This window comes from Salvelinus fontinalis, unplaced genomic scaffold, assembly GCF_029448725.1.
Source record: "Salvelinus fontinalis isolate EN_2023a unplaced genomic scaffold, ASM2944872v1 scaffold_0393, whole genome shotgun sequence".
NCBI classification, from domain to species: Eukaryota; Metazoa; Chordata; class Actinopteri; order Salmoniformes; family Salmonidae; genus Salvelinus; species Salvelinus fontinalis.
Window position 1 is genome coordinate 33159 of NW_026600602.1, and position 25933 is coordinate 59091.

Here is a 25933-nt window from a genome sequence, read left to right on the forward strand (position 1 = left end):
AGTCAGCAGATTGCGGTCTGCGACTTTAAGGCAATGCTGCTACTGTGACGTATAATCTAGTGGACGGAACGCTTCTTTCAACAGCAGCAACAGTTAGTCAGACACCTCGGGAGCTTGCTAGACAAAATAGACGAACCAACAAAGAGCTTTAGACGCTTTAGTGTATATTAGCCACTGTGTTTTAAACCCACTTCTGACGTCTAGTTAGTTATCCCTTTTAATCTCATAATTTTCATATTTACGGTATTGTTTTTATTCATCTAGCGGGCTGGTTAAGTTAGCATTAGCCTAGCTAGCTAACATCTCCAACCATGAGGTCACTAAGCTACTCTCTTGTTAATGAAGAGGAGGACTGCTGGACGGAGAAAGGAGCTATGGTGAAAGAGGAGGAGGAAGAGGAGGATGTCACAGTAAAACAAGAATTAGAGGGCGAGGCTGTTACAGTTAAACAAGAATTAGAGGGTGAGGCTGTTGCAGTTAAACAAGAAGAGAAAGACGTTTCAGTGAAAGAAGAGGAAGACGCGTTCAAAGAGGAAGAGGATTTTACAGTAAAAGAAGAGAAGGATGCAGCTTTTGGGGTGAAAGAGGAGGGGGAGATGACTGTCACATCGAAAAAGGAGGAGGAGGAAACTGGATATCTAGGCCCGGTTTCCCAAACGCATCTTAAGACATCCAATGGTTCTAAGGATGAACTTAGCCATAATATGGTTTTGAGAGACCGTTCCCTGATTAACACTAGTAAGTACTGTCTTAAAAACAGAGACACAAACTCTGCAGTTGTTGAACTGATGTTTAATTTTTTTTATTTCACCTTTATTTAACCAGGTGGCTATGATGTCATAATGATAGTTTAACCAGGTGGCCATGATGTCATAATGATAGTTTAACCAGGTGGCCATGATGTCATAATGATAGTTTAACCAGGTAGGCCATGATGTCATAATGATAGTTTAACCAGGTAGGCCATGATGTCATAATGATAGTTTAACCAGGTAGGCCAGTTGAGAACACGTTCTCATTTACAACTGCGAGCTGGCCAAGATAAAGCAAAGCAGTGTGACACAGACAACAACATAGAGTTACACATGGAATAACATACAATAAACAAGCCAATAACACAATAAGCAAGTCAATGACAGTAGAAAAAAAGAAAGTCTATATATAGTGTGTGCAAAAGGCATGAGGAGGTAGGCAATAAATAGGCCATAGTAGAGAAGAATTACAATTTAGCAGATTAACACTGGAGTGATAAATGAGCAGATGATGATGTGCAAGTAGAGATACTGGTGTGCAAAAGAGCAGAAAAGTAAATAAAAACAGTTTGGGGATGAGGTAGGTAGATTGGGTGGGTTATTTACAGATGGACTATGTACAGCTGCAGCGATCGGTTAGCTGCTCAGATAGCTGATGTTTAAAGTTGGTAAGGGAAATATAAGTCTCCAGCTTCAGCGATTTTTGAAATTCGTTCCAGTCATTGGCAGCAGACGACTGGAAGGATGTATGGTGGTAAAGGGGAAATCTGCAATTGCTACATCCATATTTTGACTTTTAAACTATTTATTTCTAGCCATTGATTCTTGAAGAATATAACACATGCCTCATGAGCTTAGTTCATCTGTTGTACCCCATCAGAACCCCTAATAAGATTGTTTGTACTCCAATGTATAGAAACAATGTAAATCAACACTGTATCGCCTCAACATGGTTAAAACTATAATGTTGATATCATGGATGGTCAGTCCTTTCATCCATAGGTCTGTCTATGAATTTGAAAGTAGTTACATTTCTCCACCCCCATCCATCATCTTATTAGCAAAACAGTGGTGGAATTACAGCTTTGTTATTGGTTGATTGATTCTTGTGTGGCTTTTTTAAAGGGACAACCTAGTATTTAAACAGCAACAAAATGGCTGCCCAGAGACTTGTTTTGGTAAACAGCTGAGGGATGGGGGCTGGAGAAATGTAACCACTCTCAAATTCATAGAGAAAGCTATTGTATCAACCGTAATCCAACACCTAGCGACCTCGTCAAGAAGTTCAGACATCTTGGTGTAACAGTTATAAGGTGTTGGCTTGACAGTCGCTGGACCCAGGTTTGAGTTCAGCTCAGGGCAACCCCCTGAATTCACTACACTATGAATACAAGGACTGCCCATGCATGATGTCATAATGATAGTGTAACCAGGTTTCTAGGCTATTTTGTATATTCTAGAATTCATCCATGATGTCATAATGATAGTTTAACCAGGTTTCGAGGCTATATAGTATATTCTAGAATTGCCAGTGTAGATTTCCTGTAGGGTCAAATTGTTAGAGCTGTTTATAAGTCATTGTATAATATTCAGCATTTATTTCCATGCCATTACATCAATAACGCCCAACCAGAAGAGAAGAAACTCTTCCTGAACCACCTCCTCCTGCTGGCCTTCATACATTCTGACGTTGCTGGTAATCGGCTACACAAGCAGTCGGCAACCTACATTTGGAGTGCAAATCTATCTTACCATTTCTACTGATCTGGTGACAGTTATGATTTTCATATGTTCATTTTACTGGAACAGTTTCATTTCATTTATAATAGTATCTCAATCATTCTGTGATTAATCTACATTCTATCTAAATGAAAATTATACAAATCTAAAAGTAACTTTTATTGCCATTGCCACCTATGTAAAAAATAGCCTACATATAGCCAACAAATAAAAACATTGCAAATAACTGTCCTATAAATCACATGGCCTGTCCATAACGAACTTGAAACATTGTATAAAATATTCTGGGCCCTCAGTTTCCCGTGCCTGTGAGTTCTCGACCGACACAGCTGTAGGCTATTTGTGAAAGTGATAAGAAGTAATCAGGTGTTTTGACATTTCCACTGGATCAGCACATTACGTTTTTCCCTTTTGTGCCGAGTGGTTATCGAAAGGGCAAGAGCTGGAAATATTTTGAGGAGTTATTCTCATTTGCAATTGATTTTGATTAGACTTTGTTTACTTGCTGTTTGAGGTGAGAAAAAAATGTGCTTTGAGAAGCTCCACAACTCATTAGTGGTGCAGCGTTAAGACAATCAGAAATACTATCAGACATCCCCAAATGGGCACATTTATAGATCTACATTAGTGCTCGGGACAGGTAGATTAGTCCTACTTCTATATGTGTAACCAGGTAGACTAGTCCTACTTCTATATGTGTAATCAGGTATACTAGTCCTTCTATATGTGTAACCAGGTAGGACTAGTCTTACTTCTATATGTTTAACCAGGTAGACTAGTCCTACTTCTATATGTGTAACCAGGTAGACTAGTCCTACTACTATATGTGTAACCAGGTAGACTGGTCCTACCTCTATATGCGTAATCAGGGAGACTAGTCCTACTTCTATATGTGTAACCAGGTAGACTAGTCCTACTTTATATGTGTAACCAGGTAGACTAGTCCTACTTCTATATGTGTAACCAGGTAGACTAGTCATACTTCTATATGCGTAACCAGGTAGACTAGTCATACTTCTATATGCGTAACCAGGTAGACTAGTCCTACTTCTATATGTGTAACCAGGTAGACTAGTCCTACTTCTATATGTGTAACCAGGTAGACTAGTCCTACTTCTATATGTGTAACCAGGTAGACTAGTCCTACTTCTATATGTGTAACCAGGTAGACTAGTCCTACCTTTATGTGTGTAACCAGGTAGACTAGTCATACTTCTATATGCGTAACCAGGTAGACTAGTCCTACTTCTATATGTGTAACCAGGTAGACTAGTCCTACTTCTATATGTGTAACCAGGTAGACTAGTCCTACTTCTATATGTGTAACCAGGTAGACTAGTCCTACTTCTATATGTGTAACCAGGTAGACTAGTCCTACCTTTATGTGTGTAACCAGGTAGACTAGTCATACTTCTATATGCGTAACCAGGTAGACTAGTCCTACTTCTATATGTGTAACCAGGTAGACTAGTCCTACTTCTATATGTGTAACCAGGTAGACTAGTCCTACTTCTATATGTGTAACCAGGTAGACTAGTCCTACTTCTATATGTGTAACCAGGTAGACTAGTCCTACTTCTATATGTGTAACCAGGTAGACTAGTCCTACCTCTATATGCGTAATCAGGTGTGCGTCCTTACTCAATATTGACAGGAGGGTTTCAAGCAAAAGACAATTCATAAATTGACAAACCTGACACATCTTGCGGTCAGGTCAAATCAAATGTTTATGGTCACATACACATGGTTAGCAGATGTTAATGGTCACATGCACATGGTTAGCAGATGTTATTGGTCACATGCACATGGTTAGCAGATGATAATGGTCACATACACATGGTTAGCGGATGTTAATGGTCACATACACATGGTTAGCGGATGTTAATGGTCACATGCACATGGTTAGCGGATGTTAATGGTCACATACACATGGTTAGCGGATGTTAATGGTCACATACACATGGTTAGCGGATGTTATTGGTCACATACACATGGTTAGCGGATGTTAATGGTCACATACACATGGTTAGCAGATGTTATTGGTCACATACACGTGGTTAGCGGATGTTAATGGTCACATACACATGGTTAGCGGATGTTAATGGTCACATACACATGGTTAGCGGATGTTAATGGTCACATACACATGGTTAGCAGATGTTAATGTTAATGGTCACATACACATGGTTAGCAGATGTTAATGTTAATGGTCACATACACATGGTTAGCAGATGTTAATGGTCACATACACATGGTTAGCAGATGTTACTGGTCACATACACATGGTTAGCAGATGTTAATGGTCACATACACATGGTTAGCAGATGTTACTGGTCACATACACATGGTTAGCGGATGTTAATGGTAATGGTCACATACACATGGTTAGCGGATGTTAATGGTAATGGTCACATACACATGGTTAGCGGATGTTAATGGTCACATGCACATGGTTAGCGGATGTTAATGGTCACATACACATGGTTAGCGGATGTTATTGGTCACATACACATGGTTAGCGGATGTTAATGGTCACATACACATGGTTAGCGGATGTTATTGGTCACATGGTTAGCGGATGTTATTGGTCACATGGTTAGCGGATGTTAATGGTCACATACACATGGTTAGCGGATGTTATTGGTCACATGGTTAGCGGATGTTATTGGTCACATGGTTAGCGGATGTTAATGGTCACATGGTTTGCGGATGTTAATGGTCACATACACGTGGTTAGCAGATGTTAATGGTCACATACACGTGGTTAGCGGATGTTAATGGTCACATACACGTGGTTAGCGGATGTTAATGGTCACATGCACATGGTTAGCGGATGTTATTGGTCACATACACATGGTTAGCGGATGTTAATGGTCACATACACATGGTTAGCGGATGTTACTGGTCACATACACATGGTTAGCGGATGTTAATGGTCACATACACATGGTTAGCAGATGTTAATGGTCACATACACATGGTTAGCGGATGTTAATGGTCACATACACATGGTTAGCGGATGTTAATGGTCACATACACATGGTTAGCGGATGTTAACGGTCACATACACATGGTTAGCGGATGTTAACGGTCACATACACATTGTTAGCGGATGTTACTGGTCACATACACATGGTTAGCGGATGTTACTGGTCACATACACATGGTTAGCGGATGTTATTGGTCACATACACATGGTTAGCGGATGTTAATGGTCACATACACATGGTTAGCGGATGTTAATGTTAATGGTCACATACACATGGTTAGCGGTTGTTAATGGTCACATACACATGGTTAGCAGATGTTACTGGTCACATACACATGGTTAGCGGATGTTAATGGTCACATACACATGTTTAGCGGATGTTACTCGTCACATACACATGGTTAGCGGATGTTAATGTTAATGGTCACATACACATGGTTAGCGGATGTTAATGGTCACATACACATGGTTAGCGGATGTTAATGGTCACATACACATGGTTAGCGGATGTTAATGGTCACATACACATGGTTAGCGGATGTTAATGGTCACATACACATGGTTAGCGGATGTTAATGGTCACATACACATGGTTAGCGGATGTTACTGGTCACATACACATGGTTAGCAGATGTTAATGTTAATGGTCACATACACATGGTTAGCAGATGTTACTGGTCACATACACATGGTTAGCGGATGTTAATGGTAATGGTCACATACACATGGTTAGCGGATGTTAATGGTCACATACACATGGTTAGCGGATGTTATTGGTCACATGGTTAGCGGATGTTAATGGTCACATACACATGGTTAGCGGATGTTATTGGTCACATACACATGGTTAGCGGATGCTATTGGTCACATGGTTAGCGGATGTTAATGGTCACATGGTTAGCGGATGTTAATGGTCACATGGTTAGCGGATGTTAATGGTCACATACACATGGTTAGCAGATGTTAATGGTCACATAAACGTGGTTAGCGGATGTTAATGGTCACATGCACATGGTTAGCGGATGTTATTGGTCACATACACATGGTTAGCGGATGTTAATGGTCACATACACATGGTTAGCGGATGTTACTGGTCACATACACATGGTTAGCGGATGTTAATGGTCACATACACATGGTTAGCGGATGTTAATGGTCACATACACATGGTTAGCGGATGTTAATGGTCACATACACATGGTTAGCGGATGTTAATGGTCACATACACATGGTTAGCGGATGTTAATGGTCACATACACATGGTTAGCGGATGTTAATGGTCACATACACATGGTTAGCGGATGTTATTGGTCACATACACATGGTTAGCGGATGTTAATGGTCACATACACATGGTTAGCGGTTGTTAATGGTCACATACACATGGTTAGCAGATGTTACTGGTCACATACACATGGTTAGTGGATGTTAATGGTCACATACACATGTTTAGCGGCTGTTACTCGTCACATACACATGGTTAGCGGATGTTAATGTTAATGGTCACATACTCATGGTTAGCGGATGTTAATGGTCACATACACATGGTTAGCGGATGTTAATGGTCACATACACATGGTTAGCGGATGTTAATGGTCACATACACATGGTTAGCGGATGTTAATGGTCACATACACATGGTTAGCGGATGTTAATGGTCACATACACATGGTTAGCGGATGTTAATGGTCACATACACATGGTTAGCGGATGTTAATGGTCACATACACATGGTTAGCGGATGTTATTGGTCACATACACATGGTTAGCGGATGTTAATGGTCACATACACATGGTTAGCGGATGTTAATGGTCACATACACATGGTTAGCGGATGTTACTGGTCACATACACATGGTTAGCGGATGTTAATGTTAATGGTCACACACATGGTTAGCGGATGTTAATGGTCACATACACATGGTTAGCGGATGTTAATGTTAATGGTCACATACACATGGTTAGCGGATGTTACTGGTCACATACACATGGTTAGCAGATGTTAATGTTAATGGTCACATACACATGGTTAGCAGATGTTACTGGTCACATACACATGGTTAGCGGATGTTAATGGTAATGGTCACATACACATGGTTAGCGGATGTTAATGGTCACATGCACATGGTTAGCGGATGTTAATGTTAATGGTCACATACACATGGTTAGCGGATGTTAATGGTCACATACACATGGTTAGCGGATGTTAATGGTCACATACACATGGTTAGCGGATGTTAATGGTCACATACACATGGTTAGCGGATGTTATTGGTCACATACACATGGTTAGCGGATGTTAATGGTCACATACACATGGTTAGCGGATGTTATTGGTCACATACACATGGTTAGCGGATGTTATTGGTCACATGGTTAGCGGATGTTAATGGTCACATACACATGGTTAGCGGATGTTATTGGTCACATACACATGGTTAGCGGATGTTATTGGTCACATGGTTAGCGGATGTTAATGGTCACATGGTTAGCGGATGTTAATGGTCACATGGTTAGCGGATGTTAATGGTCACATGGTTAGCGGATGTTAATGGTCACATACACATGGTTAGCGGATGTTAATGGTCACATACACATGGTTAGCAGATGTTAATGGTCACATACACATGGTTAGCGGATGTTAATGGTCACATACACATGGTTAGCGGATGTTAATGGTCACACACACATGGTTAGCGGATGTTATTGGTCACATGGTTAGCGGATGTTAATGGTCACATACACATGGTTAGCGGATGTTAATGGTCACATACACATGGTTAGCGGATGTTAATGGTCACATACACATGGTTAGCGGATGTTACTGGTCACACACATGGTTAGCGGATGTTAATGGTCACATACACATGGTTAGCGGATGTTAATGGTCACATACACATGGTTAGCGGATGTTAATGGTCACATACACATGGTTAGCGGATGTTAATGGTCACATACACATGGTTAGCGGATGTTACTGGTCACATACACATGGTTAGCGGATGTTACTGGTCACATACACATGGTTAGCGGATGTTATTGGTCACATACACATGGTTAGCAGATGTTATTGTTCACATACACGTGGTTAGCGGATGTTAATGGTCACATACACAAGGTTAGCGGATGTTAATGGTCACATACACATGGTTAGCGGATGTTAATGGTCACGTACACATGGTTAGCGGATGTTACTGGTCACATACACATGGTTAGCGGATGTTAATGTTAATGGTCACATGCGGATGTTAATGGTCACATACACATGGTTAGCGGATGTTAATGTTAATGGTCACATACACATGGTTAGCGGATGTTACTGGTCACATACACATGGTTAGCAGATGTTAATGTTAATGGTCACATACACATGGTTAGCAGATGTTACTGGTCACATACACATGGTTAGCGGATGTTAATGGTAATGGTCACATACACATGGTTAGCGGATGTTAATGGTCACATGCACATGGTTAGCGGATGTTAATGTTAATGGTCACATACACATGGTTAGCGGATGTTAATTGTCACATACACATGGTTAGCGGATGTTAATGTTAATGGTCACATACACATGGTTAGCGGATGTTACTGGTCACATACACATGGTTAGCAGATGTTAATGGTCACATACACATGGTTAGCAGATGTTACTGGTCACATACACATGGTTAGCGGATGTTAATGGTAATGGTCACATGCACATGGTTAGCGGATGTTAATGGTCACATGCACATGGTTAGCGGATGTTAATGTTAATGGTCACATACACATGGTTAGCGGATGTTAATGGTCACATACACATGGTTAGCGGATGTTAATGGTCACATACACATGGTTAGCGGATGTTAATGGTCACATACACATGGTTAGCGGATGTTATTGGTCACATACACATGGTTAGCGGATGTTAATGGTCACATACACATGGTTAGCGGATGTTATTGGTCACATGGTTAGCGGATGTTAATGGTCACATACACATGGTTAGCGGATGTTATTGGTCACATACACATGGTTAGCGGATGTTATTGGTCACATGGTTAGCGGATGTTAATGGTCACATGGTTAGCGGATGTTAATGGTCACATGGTTAGCGGATGTTAATGGTCACATGGTTAGCGGATTTTAATGGTCACATACACATGGTTAGCGGATGTTAATGGTCACATACACATGGTTAGCAGATGTTAATGGTCACATACACATGGTTAGCAGATGTTAATGGTCACATACACATGGTTAGCGGATGTTAATGGTCACACACACATGGTTAGCGGATGTTAATGGTCACATACACATGGTTAGCGGATGTTATTGGTCACATGGTTAGCGGATGTTAATGGTCACATACACATGGTTAGCGGATGTTAATGGTCACATACACATGGTTAGCGGATGTTAATGGTCACATACACATGGTTAGCGGATGTTACTGGTCACACACATGGTTAGCGGATGTTAATGGTCACATACACATGGTTAGCGGATGTTAATGGTCACATACACATGGTTAGCGGGTGTTAATGGTCACATACACATGGTTAGCGGATGTTACTGGTCACATACACATGGTTAGCGGATGTTACTGGTCACATACACATGGTTAGCAGATGTTATTGGTCACATACACATGGTTAGCAGATGTTATTGTTCACATACACGTGGTTAGCGGATGTTAATGGTCACATACACAAGGTTAGCGGATGTTAATGGTCACATACACATGGTTAGCGGATGTTAATGGTCACGTACACATGGTTAGCGGATGTTACTGGTCACATACACATGGTTAGCGGATGTTAATGTTAATGGTCACATGCGGATGTTAATGGTCACATACACATGGTTAGCGGATGTTAATGTTAATGGTCACATACACATGGTTAGCGGATGTTACTGGTCACATACACATGGTTAGCAGATGTTAATGTTAATGGTCACATACACATGGTTAGCAGATGTTACTGGTCACATACACATGGTTAGCGGATGTTAATGGTAATGGTCACATACACATGGTTAGCGGATGTTAATGGTCACATGCACATGGTTAGCGGATGTTAATGTTAATGGTCACATACACATGGTTAGCGGATGTTAATTGTCACATACACATGGTTAGCGGATGTTAATGGTCACATACACATGGTTAGCGGATGTTAATGGTCACATACACATGGTTAGCGGATGTTAATGGTCACATACACATGGTTAGCAGATGTTATTGGTCACATGGTTAGCGGATGTTAATGGTCACATACACATGGTTAGCGGATGTTATTGGTCACATACACATGGTTAGCGGATGTTATTGGTCACATGGTTAGCGGATGTTAATGGTCACATGGTTAGCGGATGTTAATGGTCACATGGTTAGCGGATGTTAATGGTCACATGGTTAGCGGATGTTAATGGTCACATACACTTGATTAGCGGATGTTAATGGTCACATACACATGGTTAGCGGATGTTAATGGTCACATACACATGGTTAGCGGATGTTAATGGTCACATACACATGGTTAGCGGATGTTAATGGTCACATACACATGGTTAGCGGATGTTAATGGTCACATACACATGGTTAGCGGATGTTAATGTTAATGGTCACATACACATGGTTAGCGGATGTTACTGGTCACATACACATGGTTAGCAGATGTTAATGTTAATGGTCACATACACATGGTTAGCAGATGTTACTGGTCACATACACATGGTTAGCGGATGTTAATGGTAATGGTCACATACACATGGTTAGCGGATGTTAATGGTCACATGCACATGGTTAGCGGATGTTAATGTTAATGGTCACATACACATGGTTAGCGGATGTTAATTGTCACATACACATGGTTAGCGGATGTTAATGGTCACATACACATGGTTAGCAGATGTTAATGGTCACATACACATGGTTAGCGGATGATAATGGTCACATACACATGGTTAGCAGATGTTATTGGTCACATGGTTAGCGGATGTTAATGGTCACATACACATGGTTAGCGGATGTTATTGGTCACATACACATGGTTAGCGGATGTTATTGGTCACATGGTTAGCGGATGTTAATGGTCACATGGTTAGCGGATGTTAATGGTCACATGGTTAGCGGATGTTAATGGTCACATACACATGGTTAGCGGATGTTAATGGTCACATACACATGGTTAGCGGATGTTAATGGTCACATACACATGGTTAGCGGATGTTAATGGTCACATACACATGGTTAGCGGATGTTAATGGTCACATACACATGGTTAGCGGATGTTAATGGTCACATACACATGGTTAGCGGATGTTAATGGTCACATACATGGTTAGCGGATGTTATTGGTCACATACACATGGTTAGCGGATGTTAATGGTCACATACACATGGTTAGCGGATGTTATTGGTCACATGGTTATCGGATGTTAATGGTCACATACACACGGTTAGCGGATGTTATTGGTCACATACACACGGTTAGCGGATGTTATTGGTCACATACACACGGTTAGCGGATGTTATTGGTCACATGGTTAGCGGATGCTAATGGTCACATGGTTAGCGGATGTTAATGGTCACATACACATGGCTAGCGGATGTTAATGGTCACATACACATGGTTAGCGGATGTTAATGGTCACAATCACATGGTTAGCTGATGTTAATGGTCACATACACATGGTTAGCGGATGTTAATGGTCACATACACATGGTTAGCGGATGTTAATGGTCACATACACATGGTTAGCGGATGTTAATGTTCACATACACATGGTTAGCGGACGTTAATGGTCACATACACATGGTCAGCGGACGTTATTGGTCACATACACATGGTTAGCGGATGTTAATGGTCACATACACATGGTTAGCGGATGTTAATGGTCACATACACATGGTTAGCAGATGTTAATGGTCACATACACATGGTTAGCGGATGTTAATGGTCACACACACATGGTTAGCGGATGTTAATGGTCACATACACATGGTTAGCAGATGTTATTGTTCACATACACGTGGTTAGCGGATGTTAATGGTCACATACACAAGGTTAGCGGATGTTAATGGTCACGTACACATGGTTAGCGGATGTTACTGTTCACATACACATGGTTAGCGGATGTTAATGTTAATGGTCACATGCGGATGTTAATGGTCACATACACATGGTTAGCGGATGTTAATGTTAATGGTCACATACACATGGTTAGCGGATGTTACTGGTCACATACACATGGTTAGCAGATGTTAATGTTAATGGTCACATACACATGGTTAGCAGATGTTACTGGTCACATACACATGGTTAGCGGATGTTAATGGAAATGGTCACATACACATGGTTAGCGGATGTTAATGGTCACATGCACATGGTTAGCGGATGTTAATGTTAATGGTCACATACACATGGTTAGCGGATGTTAATGGTCACATACACATGGTTAGCGGATGTTAATGTTAATGGTCACATGCGGATGTTAATGGTCACATACACATGGTTAGCGGATGTTAATGTTAATGGTCACATACACATGGTTAGCGGATGTTACTGGTCACATACACATGGTTAGCAGATGTTAATGTTAATGGTCACATACACATGGTTAGCAGATGTTACTGGTCACATACACATGGTTAGCGGATGTTAATGGTAATGGTCACATACACATGGTTAGCGGATGTTAATGGTCACATGCACATGGTTAGCGGATGTTAATGTTAATGGTCACATACACATGGTTAGCGGATGTTAATTGTCACATACACATGTTTAGCAGATGTTAATGGTCACATACACATGGTTAGCAGATGTTAATGGTCACATACACATGGTTAGCAGATGTTATTGGTCACATGGTTAGCAGATGTTATTGGTCACATGGTTAGCGGATGTTAATGGTCACATACACATGGTTAGCGGATGTTATTGGTCACATACACATGGTTAGCGGATGTTATTGGTCACATGGTTAGCGGATGTTAATGGTCACATGGTTAGCGGATGTTAATGGTCACATACACATGGTTAGCGGATGTTAATGGTCACATACACATGGTTAGCGGATGTTAATGGTCACATACACATGGTTAGCGGATGTTAATGGTCACATACACATGGTTAGCGGATGTTAATGGTCACATACACATGGTTAGCGGATGTTAATGGTCACATACACATGGTTAGCGGATGTTAATGGTCACATACACATGGTTAGCGGATGTTAATGGTCACATACACATGGTTAGCGGATGTTAATGGTCACATACACATGGTTAGCGGATGTTATTGGTCACATACACATGGTTAGCGGATGTTAATGGTCACATACACATGGTTAGCGGATGTTATTGGTCACATGGTTAGCGGATGTTAATGGTCACATCACATGGTTAGCGGATGTTATTGGTCACATACACATGGTTAGCGGATGTTATTGGTCACATACACATGGTTAGCGGATGTTAATGGTCACATACACATGGTTAGCGGATGTTATTGGTCACATGGTTAGCGGATGTTAATGGTCACATCACATGGTTAGCGGATGTTATTGGTCACATACACACGGTTAGCGGATGTTATTGGTCACATGGTTAGCGGATGTTAATGGTCACATGGTTAGCGGATGTTAATGGTCACATGGTTAGCGGATGTTAATGGTCAAATACACATGGCTAGCAGATGTTAATGGTCACATACACATGGTTAGCGGATGTTAATGGTCACAATCACATGGTTAGCTGATGTTAATGGTCACATACACATGGTTAGCGGATGTTAATGGTCACATACACATGGTTAGCGGATGTTAATGGTCACATACACATGGTTAGCGGATGTTAATGGTCACATACACATGGTTAGCGGACGTTATTGGTCACATACACATGGTTAGCAGATGTTAATGGTCACATACACATGGTTAGCGGATGTTAATGGTCACATACACATGGTTAGCGGATGTTACTGGTCACATACACATGGTTAGCGGATGTTATTGGTCACATACACATGGTTAGCGGATGTTAATGGTCACATACAGATGGTTAGCGGATGTTAATGGTCACATACAGATGGTTAGCGGATGTTAATGGTCACATACACATGGTTAGCGGATGTTAATGGTCACATACACATGGTTAGCAGATGTTAATGGTCACATGGTTAGCAGATGTTAATGGTCACATACACATGGTTAGCAGATGTTAATGGTCACATACACATGGTTAGCGGATGTTAATGGTCACATACACATGGTTAGCGGATGTTAATGGTCACATACACATGGTTAGCGGATGTTAATGGTCACATACACATGGTTAGCGGATGTTAATGGTCACATACACATGGTTAGCGGATGTTAATGGTCACATACACATGGTTAGCGGATGTTAATGGTCACATACACATGGTTAGCGGATGTTAATGATCACATACACATGGTTAGCGGATGTTAATGATCACATACACATGGTTAGCAGCGGTTAATGCGACTGTAGCGAAATGCTTGTGCTTCTAGTTCCGACAATGCAGTAATATCTAACAAGTAATCTAACAAATTCACAACAACTACCTTATACACACAAATGTAAGGGATGAATAAGAATATGTACATATAAATACATGGATGAGCGATGGCTGTGCGTCATAGGCAGATGCAGTAGATGTTATAGAATACTGTATATACATATGAGAGTAATGTAGCGTATGTGAACATTATTAAAGTTGCGTTATTTAAAGTAACTAGAGATACCTTTTATTAAGTCCATTTATTAAAGTGGCTAGAGATTGAGTCTGTATGTTGGCAGCAGCCTCTCAATGTTAGTGATGGCAGGTTAACAGTCTGATGGCCTTGAGATAGAAGCTGTTTTTCAATCTCTCGGCCCCAGCTTTGATGCACCTGTATTGACCTCGTCTTCTGGATGATAGCGGTGTGAACAGGCAGTGGCTCGGGTGGTTGTTGTCCTTGATCTTTTTGGCCTTCCTGTGACATCGAGTGGTGTAGGTGTCCTGGAGGGCAGGTAGTTTGCCCCAGTGATGCCTTGTGCAGACCGGACCACCCTCTGGAGGTTCTTGCGGTTGAGGGCGGTGCAGTTGCCATACCAGGCGGTGATACAGCCCGACAGGATGCTCTCAATTGTGCGTCTATAAAAGTTTGTGAGTGTGTTCGGTGACAAGACAAATTTCTTCAGCCTCCTGAGGTTGAAGAGTCGCTGTTGCGCCTTCTTCACCACACTGTCTGTGTGGGTGGACCATTTCAGTTTGTCTGTGATGTGTACGCCGAGGAACTAAAAACGTTCCACCTTCTCCACTACTGTCCCGTCGATGTGGATAGGGGGGTGCTCCCTCTGCAGTTTCCTGAAGTCCACGATCATCTCCTTTGTTTTGTTGATGTTGAGTGAGAGGTTATTTTCCTGACACCACACTCCGAGTGCCCTCACCTCCTCCCTGCGGGTCGTCTTGTCGTTGTTGGTAATCAAGCCGACCACTGTAGTGTCGTCTGCAAACTTGATGATTGAGTTGGAGGCGTGCATGGCCACGCAGTCGTGGGTGAACAGGGAGTACAGGAGAGGGCTCAGAACGCACCCTTGTGGGGCCCCAGTGTTGAGGATCAGCGGGGTGGAGATATTGTTTCCTACCTTCGCCACCTGGGGGCAGCCGGTCAGAAAGTCCAGGACCCAGTTGCACAGGGTGGGGTCGAGACCCAAGGTCTCGAGCTTAACTTCTCTAGGGTAGGGGGCAGCATTTGGAATTTTGGATGAAAAGCGTGCCCAAATTAAACTGCCTGCTACTCGGGCCCAGAAAATATGATATGCATATAACTGGTTCAATAATTACACATAATTCTTAATACTGTAGCAATTTAGTAACAGTCACATGTTCAACTATCATCAGCTGATCCAGGAAATCATTTTCTGAATGCCAGTCACATGACAAACATCACGACATGCAACAACCAAAGTGCTTCTTCATTCTTTACTCTGGTAAAGACAGTTATGCTGTGCTCCACGTTGGATCCAACATCCCTAACAAATTGATGTTTATATTGTGTTATTGTCTGCTTGATTTACAGTAGGGTCACGTTAGTCTGAGCTATTTTCCGTTATTCAGGACATTTAGAATGACATCACATTACAGAGTAGTGGGATTATTCACAAAATTATCTGGTGATCAGGTTATGAAATGTCATGAAAAATACATTTTCGTTTCCATGTTTCACCTGTAAATATTAAATTATTTATAGTCATAGGTCTATGTTGTTGTTAGTTGAAGTTATGGGTCCTACAGTAGGTCTAGGTTGTTGTTAGGTGAAGTTATGGGTCCTACAGTAGGTCTAAGTTATGGGTCCTACAGTAGGTCTATGTTATTGTTAGGTGAAGTTATGGGTCCTACAGTAGGTCTATGTTATTGTTAGGTGAAGTTATGGGTCCTACAGTAGGTCTATGTTGTTAGGTGAAGTTATGGGTCCTACAGTAGGTCTATGTTATTGTTAGGTGAAGTTATGGGTCCTACAGTAGGTCTATGTTATTGTTATGGGTCCTACAGTAGGTCTATGTTGTTGTTAGGTGAAGTTATGGGTCCTACAGTAGGTCTATGTTGTTGTTAGGTGAAGTTATGGGTCCTACAGTAGGTCTATGTTGTTGTTAGGTGAAGTTATGGGTCCTACAGTAGGTGTATGCTGTTAGGTGAAGTTATGGGTCCTACAGTAGGTCTATGTTATTGTTAGGTGAAGTTATGGGTCCTACAGTAGGTGTATGCTGTTAGGTGAAGTTATGGGTCCTACAGTAGGTCTATGTTATTGTTAGGTGAAGTTATGGGTCCTACAGTAGGTCTATGTTATTGTTATGGGTCCTACAGTAGGTCTATGTTGTTGTTAGGTGAAGTTATGGGTCCTACAGTAGGTCTATGTTGTTGTTAGGTGAAGTTATGGGTCCTACAGTAGGTCTATGTTGTTGTTAGGTGAAGTTATGGGTCCTACAGTAGGTGTATGCTGTTAGGTGAAGTTATGGGTCCTACAGTAGGTCTATGTTATTGTTAGGTGAAGTTATGGGTCCTACAGTAGGTGTATGCTGTTAGGTGAAGTTATGGGTCCTACAGTAGGTCTATGTTGTTGTTAGGTGAAGTTATGGGTCCTACAGTAGGTCTATGTTATTGTTAGGTGAAGTTATGGGTCCTACAGTAGGTCTATGTTGTTGTTAGGTGAAGTTATGGGTCCTACAGTAGGTCTATGTTATTGTTAGGTGAAGTTATGGGTCCTACAGTAGGTCTATGTTATTGTTATGGGTCCTACAGTAGGTCTATGTTGTTGTTAGGTGAAGTTATGGGTCCTACAGTAGGTCTATGTTATTGTTATGGGTCCTACAGTAGGTCTATGTTGTTGTTAGGTGAAGTAATGGGTCCTACAGTAGGTGTATGCTGTTAGGTGAAGTTATGGGTCCTACAGTAGGTCTATGTTGTTGTTAGGTGAAGTTATGGGTCCTACAGTAGGCCTATGTTATTGTTCTTGTATTCACACCAATAATACTTTTCAATACTTTGTAGAATCACCTTTTGTAAATGACATAACCGACGTCAAGGATCGGTAGGATAGTCAGTTTTACGAGGCCATGTTTGGCAGCGTGAAGGAGGCTATAGGAAATAGGAAGCCGATTCTAGATTTAACTTTGGATTGGAGATGCTTAATGTGAGTCTGGAAGGAGAGTTTACAGTCTAACCAGGCACCTAGGTATTTATAGTTGTCCACATATTCTAAGTCAGAACCGTCCAGAGTAGTGATGCTTGTCGGGCGGGCGGATGCGGGCAGCGATCGGTTGAAGAGCACGCATTTAGTTTTACTAGCATTTAAGAGCAGTTGGAGGCCACTGAAGGAGTGTTGTATGGCGTTGAAGCTCGTATGGAGGTTTGTTAACACAGTGTCCAAAGAAGGGCCAGATGTATACAGAATGGTGTCATCAGAGAAACACCCACAGCAAGAGTTACATAATTTATATATACAGAGAGTCAGCCTGAGAATTGAAACCTGTGGCACCCCCATAGACTACCAGAGGTCCGGACAACAGGCCCTCTGATTTTACACACTGAACACCATCAGAGAGGTAGTTGGTGAACCAGGCGAGGCAGTCATTTGAAAAACCAAGGCTGTTGAGTCTGCCGATAAGAATACGGTGATTGACAGAGTCGAAAGACTTGGCTAGGTTGAATACGGCTGCACAGTACTGTCTTTTATCGATGTCGGTTTTGATATCGTTTAGGACGTTGAGGGTGGTTGAGGTGCACCCGTGACCAGCTCGGAAACCAGATTGCATAGCGGAGAAGGTACGGTGGGATTCGAAATGGTCAGTGATCTGTTTGTTCACTTGGCTTTCGAAGACTTTAGAAAGGCAGGGCAGGATGGATATAGGTCTACAACAGTTTGGGTCTAGAGTGTCACCCCCTTTGAAGAGGGGGATGACCGCGGCAGCTTTCAGATCTTTAGGAATCTCAGACGATACGAAAGAGAGGTTGAACTGACCAGTAATAGGGGTTGCAACAATGGTGGCAGATAACTTTAGGAAGAGAGGGTCCAGATTGTCTGGCCCAGCTGATTTTTATGCATCCAGATTTTGCAGCTCTTTCAGAACATCAGCTGTCTGGATTTGGGTGAAGGAGAAGCGGGGGGAGCTTGGGCAAGTTGCTGCGTGGTGTGCAGAGCTGTTAGCCGGGGTTGGGGTAGCCAGGTGGAAAGCATGGCCAGCCGTAGAAAAATGCTTATTGAATTGCTCTATTGTCGTGGTTTTATCAGTGGTGACAGTGTTTCCTAGCCTCAGTGCAGTTGGCAGCTGGGAGGAGATACTCTTATTGTCCATGGACTTTACAGTGTCCCAAAACTTTTTGTAATTAGTGCTGCAGGATGCATATTTCTGTTAGGAAAGTAAAGGCTAGCTTTTTCAAACTGACCGTGTGTATTGGTTTCTGACTTCCCTGAAAGTTTCATATCGCGGGGAATATTCGATGCTAGTGCAGTACACCACAGGGTGTTTTTGTGCTGGTCAAGGGCAGTCAAGTCTGGAGTGAACCAAGGGCAGACGTCAATTGTTGTACAACATCATGGCTACGCTGGTGGCATCACCTTTTGCAGTGGATTTCTGCTGTTGTGGGCCTTTAACCATCTGTCTGTTTATGTTCGTCAAAAGAGAGATCAGGGTCGAGAGTAACGCCGAGGTCCTTCACAGTTTTATTTGAGACAACTGTGCAACCATCAAGATAAATTGTCAGATTCAACAGAAGATCTCTTTGTTTCTTGGGACCTAGAACAAGCATCTCTGTTTTGTCCGAGTTTAAAAGTAGAACGTTTTCAGCCATCCACTTCCTTATGTCTGAAACACAGGCTTCCAGCGAGGGCAATTTTGGGGCTTCACCATGTTTCATTGAAATGTACAGCTGTGTGTCGTCAGCATAGCAGTGAAAGTTAACATTAGGTTTCCGAATGACATCACCAAGAGGTAGAATATATAGTGAAAACAATAGTGGTCCTTAAACGGAACCGTGAGGAACACCGAAATTTACAGTTGATTTGTCAGAGGACAAACCATGCACAGAGACAAACTGATATCTTTGCGACAGATAAGACAAGGCCAGAACTTGTCCGTGTAGACCAATTTGGGTTTCCAATCTCTCCAAAAGAATGTCGTGAGCGATGGTATCAAAAGCAGCACTAAGGTCTAGGATCACGAGGACAGATGCAGAGCCTCAGTCTGACGCCATTAAAAGGTAATTTACCACCTTCACAAGTGCAGTCTCAGTGCTATGATGGGGTCTAAAACCAGACTGAAGCATTTTGTATACATTGTTTGTCTTCAGGAAGGCTGTGCAACAGCTTTTTCTAAAAATGTTTGAGAGGAATGGGAGATTCGATATAGACCGATAGTTTTTTTTACATTTTCTGGGTCAAGGTTTGGCTTTTTCAAGAGAGGCTTTATTACTGCCATTTTTAGTGTTTGGTACACATCCGTTGGATAGAGAGCCATTTATTATGTTCAACATAGGAGGGCCAAGCACAAGGGTCCAGTATGCAGCTTGAAGGTTTAGAGGCCATGAATATTTTCATCATTGTGTCAAGAGGTATAATACTAAAACACTTGTGTCTCCCTTGATCCTAGGTCCTGGCAGAGTTGTGCAGACTCAGGACTACTGCTTTGGAGTAATACGCAGATTTAAAGAGGAGTCCGTAATTTGCTTTCTAATGATCATGATCTTTTCCTCAAAGAAGTTCATGAATTTATTACTACCAAAAATAAATTTTGGATTGTTCTTATTTTCCTCAATTAACTTCTTGGAAAAATAGGATGATCGAGCAGCAGTGAGGGCTCTTCGATACTGCACGCTACTGTCTTTCCAAGCTAGTCGGAAGACTTCTAGTTTGTTGTGGTGCTATTTCCGTTCCAATTTTCTGGAAGCTTGCTTCAGAGCTTGGGTATTTTCTGTATACCAGGGAGCTAGTTTCTTATGACAAATGTTTTTCTTTTTTAAGGGTGCGACTTCATCTAGGGTATTGCGCAAGGTTAAATTGAGTTCCTCAGTTAGGTGGTTACCTGATTTTTGTCCTCTGACGTCCTTGGGTAAGCAGAGGGAGTCTGGAAGGGCATCGAGGAATCTTTGGGTTGTATGAGATTGTATAGCATGACTTTTGATGATCCTTGGTTGGGGTCTGAGCAGATTATTTGTTGCGATTGCAAAAGTAATAAAATGGTGGTCCGATAGTCCAGGATTATGAGGAAAAACATTAAGATCTACAACATTTATTCCATGAGACAAAACTAGGTCCAGAGTATGACTGTGGCAGTGAGTAGGTCCAGAGACATGTTGGACAAAACCCACTGAGTCGATGATGGCTCCGAAAACCTTTTGGAGTGGGTTTGTGGACTTCTCCATATGAATATTAAAACACCAAAAATTAGAATATGATCTGCTATGACTACAAGGTCCGATAGGAATTCAGGGAACTCAGAGAGGAACGCTGTATATGGCCCAGGAGGCCTGTAAACAGTAGCTATAAAAAGTGATTGAGTAGGCTGCATAGATTTCATGACTAGAAGCTCAAAAGACGAAAACGTCATTTATTTTTTTGTAAATTGAAATTTGCTATCGTAAATGTTAGCAACACCTCCGCCTTTGCGGGATGCACGGGGTATATGGTCACTAGTGTAACCAGGAGGTGAGGCCTCATTTAACACAGATGTGATTGGCCATGTTTCAGTCAGGCCAATCTCATCAAGATTATGATCATTGACTATAACTGCCTTTGAAGTGAGGGATCTAACATTAAGTAACCCTATTTTGAGATGTGAGGTATCACAATCTCTTTCAATAATGGCAGGCATGGAGGAGGTCTTTATTCTAGTGAGATTGCTAAGGCGAACACCGCCATGTTTAGTTTTGCCCAACCTAGGTCGAGGCACAGACACGGTCTCAATGGGGATAGCTGAGCTGACTACACTGACTGTGCTAGTGGCTATCGGTGTCCTCATTAGCAGGGAGGAGTTTCTGCATTGAAATGATGTGTCCATCGCCCTCGTACCTCAATTTTGTTAAACACAGAAAGGGGCTTATATTGGAGACCAAAAGTCGTCTGGCACACTGCTTAGAGTTTCAACAACATGAATAACTTATTTCTAGTCTACAATCATCGACGTTACTACTAATGTGAAAACAAGACAAAATATGACTATTGTTGCTCATTTTAAGACAATTGTCAAATAATTTGAACATTTATTACAGACTTCAATTGTTGTACAACATCATGGTTACGCTGTTGGCATCACTTTTTACAGTAGATTTCCGCTGTTGTGGGCCTTTACCATCTGTCTGACTTTGTTGTTCACACAGGAGAGAGACGGGACTACCGTGGGTCCTCTGGGGAGCCTCAACAACCTCATGATGCTGACAAGGCAGAGAAGAGTTTCTCCACATCAGAACACCTCAAGAAACACCCGCAGAGATCCACAGGGAAGAAATCTCACTGCTGCTCTGACTGTGGGAAGAGATTCACCTCCTCATCAGGAATTAAAATTCATCAGAGAACACACACAGGAGAGAAATCTTATAGCTGTGGTCAATGTGGGAAGAGTTTTACTTGTTCAACCAGCCTGATATCACACCAGAGAACACACACAGGAGAGAAACCGTATAGCTGTGATCAATGTGGGAAGAGTTTTGTTGCATCTGGCCTTCTGAAGATACACCAGAGAACACACACAGGAGAGAAACCGTATAGCTGTGATCAATGTGGGAAAAGTTTTGTTACATCTGGCCATCTGAAGATACACCAGAGAATACACACAGGAGAGAAACCTTATATCTGTGCTCAATGTGGGAGGAGTTTTGGTCAATCTGGCCAGCTGACATCACACCAGAGAATACACACAGGAGAGAAACCTTATAGCTGTGATCAATGTGGGAAGAGTTTTGGTCATTCTAGGACTCTGACTCTACACCAGAGAATACACACAGGAGAGAAACCTTATAGCTGTGATCAATGTGGGAAGAGTTTTGGTCAATCTGGCCAGCTGACATCACACCAGATAATACACACAGGAGAGAAATCTTATAGCTGTGGTCAATGTGGAAATAGTTTTGGTCGATCTGGCCAGCTGACATCACACCAGAGAACACACACAGGAGATAAATCTTATACCTGTGGTCAATGTGGGAAGAGTTTTACTTCATCTAGCAATCTGACTGTACACCAGAGAATACACACAGGAGAGAAACCTCATAGCTGTGATCAATGTGGGAAGAGGTACACTGATAAAAGATCTCTGATTAAACATCAGAAAATACATGGAGTTGTTTCATGATATCAATGAATTAATGTCACAATGTAAAATGTTTTAACATTGTAGTAGGAGTATTTTAATGATGTCATAATGTAAAATGTTTTAACATTGTAGTAGGAGTATTTTAATGATGTCATAATGTAGAATGTTTTAACATTGTAGTAGGAATATTTTAATGATGTCACAATGTAGGATGTTTTAACATTGTAGTTGGAGTATTTTAATGATGTCACAATGTAGAACCCTAAACGTTTGTCCCCTGTTCTATTGATTTCAACATGATATGGATATTAGCCTCAGGGGGAAAATCCAGGCTCTGAATTGGAAGAGTATTATTTATGAGATTTAACAAAAAGTGACTAACACAAAAAGAGCTGTGTTACACTTACCATGTTGATGACCCACTTGAATCAAAATGCAACACTTCAAAATGTAGCGATCTGTTTTCTACAAATTGTCCTCTAATCAGGGATGTACACATTATTCCCATATTCTGTGTGTTTTTTGAGCTTTTAGTTTTAACAGGACGCGTAACCTCATCTCCCTTCTGTCACACAAATGATTTTGACATGATAGCGATGAGTGATGACAAATAAGGGTTGTGTTCCTTTGTTTAGCGTCCCCTACATTTAAATGCATCACTCCAAAATGTAGCTGACTGTCTTCTGCAGGTTGTCCTCTAACCAGTGAGGTAAAATATATCTCCCATTTCCATGTGTTTTTTTTTAGTTGTGTTAGTTTCAACAGCAAGTACATTCTGATTTCCCCCCTAATCGATATCAGTGATTTATTGCTACTTGTCAAAACAACAGCGTTTCTGGTGCTTGTGCAGTTTATAAGGAGCTTGTTTTAAAAAATATTATTATTGTGGCAGATGTTTGTGTATATACCACATGTTAGGTTTTCAATTGATCCCAAACTGTTTCTGCATATTGGTTATTGATTTGGACATGTTAAACTGTGTTTTGACATTGGGGCTATCCCACCTAGCAACTATGCAACCAAATATTTCATATTTACATTTCATGTAACATTTGGTAATGGTAATTATTTATGCAACCAACTGACAATTATATTGACATTGTGCTTTTAGAATAGCAGGGTTCATTCTCAGATGTGCCAACCCAAATGTACTAGAGCATGACATTGGGGACTGGGCCCCGATCCAACAACATTTACATTTACATTTAAGTCATTTAGCAGACGCTCTTATCCAGAGCGACTTACAAATTGGAAAGTTCATACATATTCATCCTGGTCCCCCCATGGGAATTGAACCCACAACCCTGGCGTTGCAAGCGCCATGCTCTACCAACTGAGCCACACGGGACCATGCCTATCTAGTGAACCCTGAAAAGAGGGAGAAGCTCCGCAGTGAGGTGGAAAGTTACTACGGATATTGCAGGAGTTTCCTCTTGAAATCAGACATGTCCGTGGTGAGAACAACCTGGTTGCTGATTGTCTCAAGGGTGGGCAGTCAAAATGTTTTGCGTTTAGCCAGTGCGTTGCCATGGATCACAATTTATTTTGACTGTTTTTCCGTATTGGAGATGAGTTTTGTTTGGTCTCGTTCCAAGGGGACGAGAGTTCTAGAAGCGAGTGAGTATTTAGGAAGACGAGAGTTCTAGAAGCTAGTGAGTTTTAGGAAGACGAGAGTTCTAGAAGCTAGTGGGTTTTAGGTTTCTCTGTGGGGAAAATAAATATTGTTTTTAGTTGTTAGACAGACACCATGTTTATATTGGTGATGGTGAAGCATTGTAGTTGATTATAATGTGACATGGAAGTTGTTTTCTGTTGGTGGTGAGCATTCTCTTAAGCTTTTGGTTTTTCCATTTATGTTTTGAGGTTGGACTTTAGCACGTCTAGCTCGTTAGCACGTAGGACGCACTGATTGGTGTCACCTCGTTAGTCAGTATGTGTTACACCTGTGCTGGCTTGTCCATCTCGTTAGTGGGAAGGTGTTTCACCTGAGCTGGTCCAGGTTCTATTTAAGAGTGTCTGGCCCAGTGCTCCAGTTGTCTTGATAGATGTGGAGAGTCAACACCTTTAGTTGCTCCACCTTTTTGGTTTGCTTCCTGTCTTTAAGTTTGTTGTGGGTTTTTCTTTTGTTTGCCTCTTCTTGGGCAGATTTAGTGGATGTCATGGTGGGTGTCTTTTAGGTCCCAGTTGCTACCAGTCAATTTTCAGTCGATGCCCCCGTAGTGTCTTTCAGAGCCCCTCCTAAAAAACAAGTTATGTTTTGGGTTGGATGTAGCATCATATTGCTAATATTTTAATCAATGGCATTTCCTTTGCAATGCTCATTAGTCTTTCAGTTGTTCTTTGTTTTTTTATCCTCAATATTTCTGTTTATTTTCATTGTTTTTTTCCTGTGAAGCCATTGTGTTGCATCCATGTCTGAAATGTGCTGTATAAATAAAGCTTGATTTGACTTCAACAAATGAATCCAATGACTGACCAATCAACAGACTCTTGGTCCCTCTTAGTATTTGTTAATGAATAGAATACAGTATATACATATGAGATGAGTAATACATAGACTAAGATACAGTAGAATAGAATAGAATACAGTATATACATATGAGATGAGTAATACATAGACAGATACAGTAGAATAGGATAGAATACAGT

The 25933-nt window shown here is 41.5% G+C and overlaps 1 protein-coding gene across 1 annotated transcript; it reads left to right on the top strand.

Moving 5' to 3' along the window:
- LOC129845866 (zinc finger protein 664-like) lies at positions 1-25758 on the top strand. The gene is made up of 2 exons (XM_055913790.1): positions 1-738; positions 22353-25758. The coding sequence occupies exons 1-2, from the start codon at positions 312-314 to the stop codon at positions 23321-23323; spliced, it is 1398 nt and encodes a 465-aa protein (XP_055769765.1). The 5' UTR covers positions 1-311; the 3' UTR covers positions 23324-25758.
- Positions 25759-25933: the final 175 nt, after the last annotated feature.